Source organism: Amaranthus tricolor, chromosome 11 (assembly GCF_026212465.1).
Source record: "Amaranthus tricolor cultivar Red isolate AtriRed21 chromosome 11, ASM2621246v1, whole genome shotgun sequence".
NCBI classification, from domain to species: domain Eukaryota; kingdom Viridiplantae; phylum Streptophyta; class Magnoliopsida; order Caryophyllales; family Amaranthaceae; genus Amaranthus; species Amaranthus tricolor.
The window spans coordinates 21,272,352-21,279,735 of record NC_080057.1 but is presented as its reverse complement, the minus strand read 5'-3'; the positions used below and the strand labels follow the sequence as shown (position 1 = coordinate 21,279,735).

Sequence of the window (7,384 nt, the reverse complement as noted above, 5' to 3'; positions counted from 1 at the left end):
TCAGTAGTCTAACACGTGGATATGACGTCTCCAACTGCTCTTATCCCTAGTCAGGTCCGCAGAGAGGTTTAACTCCTACAAGTCTACTCTTATTTGCTCATCCCAAGTTTTTTTTGGTCTACCTCGACTCCTTTTACCATCTACCATAGTGCTTTCTACCCTCCTCACAAGGGCGTCGAAAGTCTTCCTCTGCACATGATCAAACCACCCCAATCTATTCTCTCGCATTTTTCCAGATATAGGGGCTACCCCTAGTTTGTCCCTAAACTCTCGATTCCTAAATTTATCCATCAAAGTGTGCCCACACATCCACCTCAGCATACGCATTTCTGTAACTTTCATTTTATGTTCGAAAATCTTCCTTACAGGCCAACATTCGGTCTCATATAGCAAAGCATGTCTGATTGCCGTCCAGTAGAATTTTCCTTTCAACTTGCTTGGGAATTTCCTATCACATAACACTGCGGTGGCTGCTCGCCACTTAAGCCAACCCGCCTGTATACGGTGCTTTATATCCCCGTCAATCTCCCCATCCTTTTGAATGATCGATCCCAAATATTTGTACCTGGTTGTACTCTTAACTACTGTATCATCGATGGACACCTTTGTTTCACCTACCGGTGATGTTCCACTAAAGTCACATCGCAAATACTCGGTTTTCGTATGGTTGATGCGCAAACCTTTACCTTTTAAAGCTTCCCACCACTCATCCTATTTGTTACTAACCTCCTCTCTGGTTTCTGCTTCCAGCACTATGTCGTCCGCGAATATCATGCACCACGGCACCGTCTCCCAAATAGATTTAGAAATCTCTTTCATTATGACAGTAAAGGTGAAAGGGCTTAGAGCCGATTCCTGATGTAGTCCCACTTTAACTGAAAACAGCTATGTTATCCCCACCGTTGTTTGAATGCTAGTCGAAACGCTGTCATACATATCCCGTATGACCTCAATATACACTGGAGAAGTACCTCTAGCTTTGAGGCTATCCCAGATAACACGTCGTGGTATGCTATCATACGCTTTCTCCAAGTTAATGAACACCATATGCAGATCTTTCTTTCGCTCCCTATATTTCTCCATCAGTCTCCTCAAAACATGGATTGCCTCAGTGGTTGACTTTCCTGGCATAAAACCGAATTGATACTCTCTAATTATCGTTTTCTGTCTAAGTCTCCCCGCTATCACTCTTTCCCTTGTACAATAACATACTCTAAAAAATTAAAAGCAATTGAAACACGCAAATCAGTACATAAATCAAGCAATAAGCTAATCCATACTGAATTTAACCAAGAGTTTTAAGGAAAAAAACTTACCCTTGCTTAGTTAACCATTTCAAATCAACCTTCATTCTCACCGCCAATAATTTTTTTTGCCATTAACAACATATTAAGAGTATGAATATTTAATAGAACAAAGGTAATCGCGAATTTTAGTGTATTAATAGGTGAGATTTTTAAGGAAAAAACATGCTAAGTACAACAACTGCCAAAAGAAGAAAAGAGTGGAATTCAAGTGTTACAAGTAGATTATTGAAATAAATAAAGATTTGAAAGCTTACCTGTAGATTAGATGAGTTAATTCAACATTCAAGTGTTGATTGAATGGTAAGAGTAATCTCCATTAACACTAAGAGAGACAATGAGAGTAAAGGGAAATAAAGTAGAATAAGGGAATTCCTAAGGTTTGGTTGTTTAAAGTGAGTCATGTGTCACACACATCCCACATCAATGCATCAATTGACGATCACTAACAGTTTACGTCAAGTGTTAGTGTTTTGAAAACAATTATATCATATAAGGTACTGTTTTACAAAAAAATAAGAATAAATAGTATTTTTTTTTTGCAATTTGCAAAAGCTGGTAGAGAATATATATATATATATATATATATATATATATATATATATATATATATATATATATATATATATATATATATATATATATATATATATATATATATATACACACACACACACATATATATATATATATATATATATATATATATATATATATATATATATATATATATATATATATATATATACATATATATATATATACATATATATATATATATATATATATATATATATATATATATATATATATATATATATATATATATATATAAACTTTTCCTTATGAAAAATCTTAAAACTATTTCTTGTATTTTGTTTTCTTTTCGGAAACTATTTTTTTTAATAATTGGGCATTAGTATGTTTTCAGCTAAACCCATTAAATTATACTACAATCGCATCTGATTTTTACAATTTGTTTGGTTGTTAGTATCAAATGGTGATAATAAGATTGATTTGTAGTATAAATTTTTTTAGAATTGTACAATATCATTTCAATCATTAAAGAAGTTTCTTTGTTCACAAAAATTCATTCTTATCAAATGAATATTATGAAGAAAATAAAATAAATAAATAAATAATATGATTGTTAAAAATTTCAAGAGATTTTCCACTAAATCTCTGCTAAATTTTCATTTAACATTTTTTTTTCGTTTTGAATTTACATTAGCTTTTGTTTGGAAACATGCATTTCATTCAATTTGTAAATTTGAATTATGATTTCATTAATGAAGAATTTGAAAGTCATAAAGTTTGAAAAGTCATTCTCAAATTTTCATCATTAATTACTTCTATAACAATAGATGAACTAAACTCAATTCCAAATTTGATTTTTTTTTATTTATCAAACAATTAATTTAAGTTATATTTATATCATCAAACATAGTACTGACAAATTGAACAAGTTTTGAAAATAGTCTTTATTCGTCCATTCAAGAAAAAACTAGTCTTTGTTTATAAATTATGGAGTATAATTGGCCAGCTTCCACCGCAACTGCGGCGGTACGCCAATAAAAGCGAATGCCACCGTCCTCACTTTCCTGCTATTTCCTTTTTTCACTCCTCTACCATTTGATCAGGTTCTTCATTTTCTCCTCTTATTTGCTTTTTTTTCTTACCGAATTCCCATTTTTAATAACCACGTCTTAAATTTATCGTATTTCTTCTGGTTTTCTGTTTCTTAATTTTTGAAATTTTAGCTTCAAGATTTGATGATATAAACTTGTGTTTAGATTCTCGTCTATCTTCTAATAATTCTTCAATTTTACATATTCTGTCTATTTTTTTTAAAAATTTTATTTGACTGGCTTTGATTCTTGTTTATGAACTTATGCCTTGTTAATTTTTATTCAGGTTAGTTTCTAATGTTTTATGGATTTCCTTTACCACTTGAATTCTGTGTTTATCGTAAACCCTATATTTTTTAAGTATTTTGCGGGTTTTACAGTTTTCTTTTCATGAAATGGGATTTTTTGGTTTATTGTATTTGGACAAATTTATTACTCCTGTGATTAGGGTCATTAGGCTGCTATAATTCGATCAAATGCGTTTATTATCTGATTGTATGATTCGATTTTGTGTTTATTGCCCAAGATAATCTGTATTTAATTGAATATAAATATAGAATTTTGAATTTGAATCTGTTCCCCTTCTGCTAACAAGGGTTGTAATCACATTGGCAAAGACTGAATTTGTTTCACAGTGAATAGGATCAACAGTCATGCAACAGGTCGCAAGGAGGGGAATTCATTACTGGCAAAGACTGAATGCCGCACATGTTCACTCTGATTTAATTCAGAAAGGCCAAAACCGAGTCATTGATGCTTCCCTTACCTTCATTCGTGAGAGGGCGAAGCTCAAGGTTGTTTTACTTTCTACATTTAATGATTTTTATAATGTTCTTTATCCTCATTCCTTTTGCCTTGTCGATCAACTCTTAATCTTGCTAATAAATGGATATCGGTTGGTGAATGTAGTATGTCAACTATTATGTTTTTGATTGTTGTTCTAGGGTGAGCTCGTGCGGGCCTTAGGAGGTGCCAAGGCATCAACATCACTCCTTGGAGTGCCTCTAGGGCATAATTCTTCGTTTCTTCAGGGACCGGCTTTTGCGCCTCCACGTATCAGGGAGGCAATCTGGTGTGGAAGCACAAATGCTACAACTGAAGAAGGTAATGCAGCCATTCACTTATATGTATGTGTATATAATAATATAACTAATGATACCTTATTTCAGAGTGATTGAATTTTTATCTTTGAATAAATTGTTTGAATTTATTCAATGTGACCATTATCCCAAATGATTGTGCCAAAAGTTTTATAGTGTTAATGCCTTAAAAATTTTCAGAAGACATTGATATTGCTTTATTCAGTTGTATTTATTTCCATCAAATCTGTGATATGATGCAGGCAAAGAGCTAAATGATCCTCGAGTTCTGACAGATGTTGGTGATGTTCCTGTTCAAGAGATTAGAGATTGTGGTGTGGATGATGATAGACTAATGAACATTATCAGTGAGTCTGTCAAGCTAGTTATGGAAGAAGTAAGCCATCTTTTGCGATCTTCTTACATTGCTCTTACATTGCCCTTCAGCATCAATGCTACGTAGGGGTTAATCTTATTCGGCTTTCACTTTCCGATAACGCTAGACCAACCATTTTCAGGGATGTGTACTATTTTATACTAGATTTTTAGTAATGATGGATTAAATTAAATTCTGAGTCTACCATGTGGGCCACCATATAAAAGTTCAGAGCAAATTAACCAGTATTGAAATACTTGATGTATCACTTCTTGAACCTCCTCTGAGCTGTGTTCTTAAGATGTTTATTCTTCTTTGCTCTCTAGGAGTGGGATAAGAAAAATAATCAAAATTCTTTTTTTCTTTTTTTTTCGTAACACTTGCAGTCTTGCACCACTCTGGACCCTATAAATTGGCTTTAGAACTTGCTTCATTTGTCTTTCACTGCAACTCAGAGCATATCTTGAAACTAATCTTGTTCATCATGTGGTTTCAACTCTCACATCCTACCACCTTGCCAATGCTCAAGTTATCGTGTTAAATAGTGAAGAGTAGATGTTTGATAATAATTCACTCTGGGAAAATCTTCTTTTGATCTTTGCTAATTGTAGGTTTTCCTGCATTTCCTTTTGACATTGGAGTTAATATTTTACATGTTCCAAACTCCAGAGAGCAGCATTTTAAAATTGGTTTGTGTGAGGAAATTTGTTGATAGATTATTTTTGAAACAAGCTTATCTCAAGAGGTATTTGTGGTTTTTTTACAGTGATTAGATCTGGAGGTTTCAGCTGTATCTACTATCTAAAATCTACTTTTATGTACTTTAATCTGTCTGCCAATAGTTCTTTTCGAGTTGTCTTTGATATTGTTTTGAGTGGTTCTTGAAAGACAAGGGCATCTAGCATAATACTTGTTTTATTAAGATTATAGTTGGAGTACGTTTCTTTCTTGTTTCTCAAAATTGGTGGTGTTATTGTTCTGCAGTCAATGACTTGTTCCCCCAAGTCAAACAGGTAAGTCTTCTTTGTTATTACACGTTCTCAGATATTCGTCATCCTCATTCCTCCTTCCAGGCTCATTTTTTCACCAAACACTCTGGTCTGTCATATAGTCATCGTCTTCTATATTTTTGCTAGAGATAACGATATGGTTTTCTCTTATAGTAAATGATGTTCTGTTCTGACTTTTGCTTTGGCAGGAACCTCTGCGTCCATTAGTTTTAGGTGGTGATCATTCAATTTCATTTCCCGTTGTGAGAGCTGTATCTGAAAAGCTTGGGGGACCAATAGATATTCTGCATCTCGATGCCCATCCAGATATTTATCATTTATTTGAAGGAAACAAGTATTCTCATGCTTCTTCGTTTGCCCGTATAATGGAGGGTGGTTATGCACGTAGGCTCTTGCAGGTAATAAGAAAAGCAACAAAATGATTCTACTGTGCTCTTTTTCATGATGAGAATTGGGAAATGCCATTCTTATTTTGAACAATTATATTCTGGCCCGTCGATCTGTTTATGGAAGAATAATGTAATCACTTTCTTCATCTATATGTAATAAAGGCGATTGTCGTGTAGCTAGACAAATGAAAATAAGAGTTTGATTGGTTCTTGCATAAAGGAAATTCATAGCCATTTGTTGTTACTTGTTATCTTTGGATCCAGCAACCAAAACCGTATCAGATTTTGCCTTGTAGATGTTGGGATAAGCATAAACTTACATTTATTCCTATATACCTTGTTTCTCCTAATTGAAGACCATATATTATCTTTAGTAGTGGTTATATACTTATATGGATAAAGATTTTTCTATATATGATATGATGAGGCAGGTTTATATACACTGTTGGCTTCCTTTAACACGATAATGAAGCTTGAACTCTGACATTGTTAATGTAACTGTTTAGGTTGGTATAAGATCCATAACAAGTGAAGGTCGAGAGCAAGGAAAAAAATTTGGTGTGGAGCAGTACGAAATGCGGACTTTTTCTAGAGATCGCCATTACTTGGAAAATTTGGTATCTCTCTTTGTTTCTCGTGATGCTCAGTAATTTACCCAGTTCTTATGATATCTTTGTTTGTGGCTTATGATATGATTCATGATTTGTGTCCGTAATCATCAAATATATGTTTGTCCTTTTTGCCCCAAACTCACAAAAGATGCTCAAAGTTTTGGTATGATGTTCTTGGCATAAAAAGAAAAATAATATCAACTCTTGGGACAATTTTCTCATCATTAATATCATATTGTCTTAGTCTCCCGCCAAAACTTCTCGGTCTCATGATCATCATATTCTTGTTAATTATGTTTATCAACAATGTACATTCCTTAATAAATTTGTGTCGTATGTTTTTCTTCTTCTTTCCCCTTTCTGAAAAGAGCTCTAAAAACTTTGTTCCGTATGGTGGATGACATTGTTCTATTGATAGCTCATTTGGGTATTCGATTATCAGTCGATAACTTGCTGAAATTTTTGTTTTACGTAGCACACTGTAAAGCTATTTTCTAACTGTAATTGGGCACAACTATAATCTTATTTTGCGACGCTTCCCTTAATGTGCATTGTCGCAGAAACTGGGTGAGGGAGTGAAGGGGGTGTACATATCAATCGATGTGGACTGCCTTGATCCTGCATTTGCACCAGGCGTATCTCACATCGAGCCTGGAGGCCTGTCTTTCCGAGATGTTCTGAATATTCTTCATAATCTCCAAGCTGATATCGTGGCTGCAGACGTGGTTGAATTTAATCCACAGCGGGACACTGTTGATGGTATGACTGCTATGGTTGCTGCCAAGTTAGTGAGGGAACTTACAGCTAAAATTTCTAAATGAAAGGGGCAATTTCCATATACTCAAATTGTATCAGACCGAATAAGTTTATAGGCTACAATATAATGTGTCCAATTTGGGCTTCAATACCAGTTTGTTCTATAAAATTAAATCACATTGATTCAAGTTGTCCAATTTTCTGGCGAATCTCAGTGAAAATTTGAGTTTC

At 33.7% G+C, this 7,384-nt stretch overlaps 1 protein-coding gene and 1 pseudogene across 3 annotated transcripts; one reads left to right on the top strand and one right to left on the bottom strand.

Moving 5' to 3' along the window:
- On the bottom strand, window positions 1–1,351 carry LOC130826659 (uncharacterized; annotated as a pseudogene).
- A 1,322-nt stretch (window positions 1,352–2,673) lies between these two features.
- Window positions 2,674–7,384, top strand: LOC130827348 (arginase 1, mitochondrial). 3 transcript variants are annotated; one of them, XM_057693033.1, is made up of 7 exons: window positions 2,674–2,944; window positions 3,568–3,726; window positions 3,877–4,036; window positions 4,275–4,408; window positions 5,586–5,795; window positions 6,293–6,403; window positions 6,958–7,384. In XM_057693033.1, exons 2-7 carry the CDS (start codon window positions 3,586–3,588, stop codon window positions 7,216–7,218), a joined length of 1,017 nt encoding a protein of 338 aa, XP_057549016.1. In that variant the 5' UTR covers window positions 2,674–2,944; window positions 3,568–3,585; the 3' UTR covers window positions 7,219–7,384. The 3 variants fall into 3 exon arrangements, with proteins under 3 accessions (XP_057549016.1, XP_057549019.1, XP_057549017.1); XM_057693036.1 differs by having other exon boundaries at window positions 3,550–3,726; window positions 6,958–7,380; XM_057693034.1 differs by having other exon boundaries at window positions 2,782–2,944; window positions 3,575–3,726; window positions 6,958–7,380.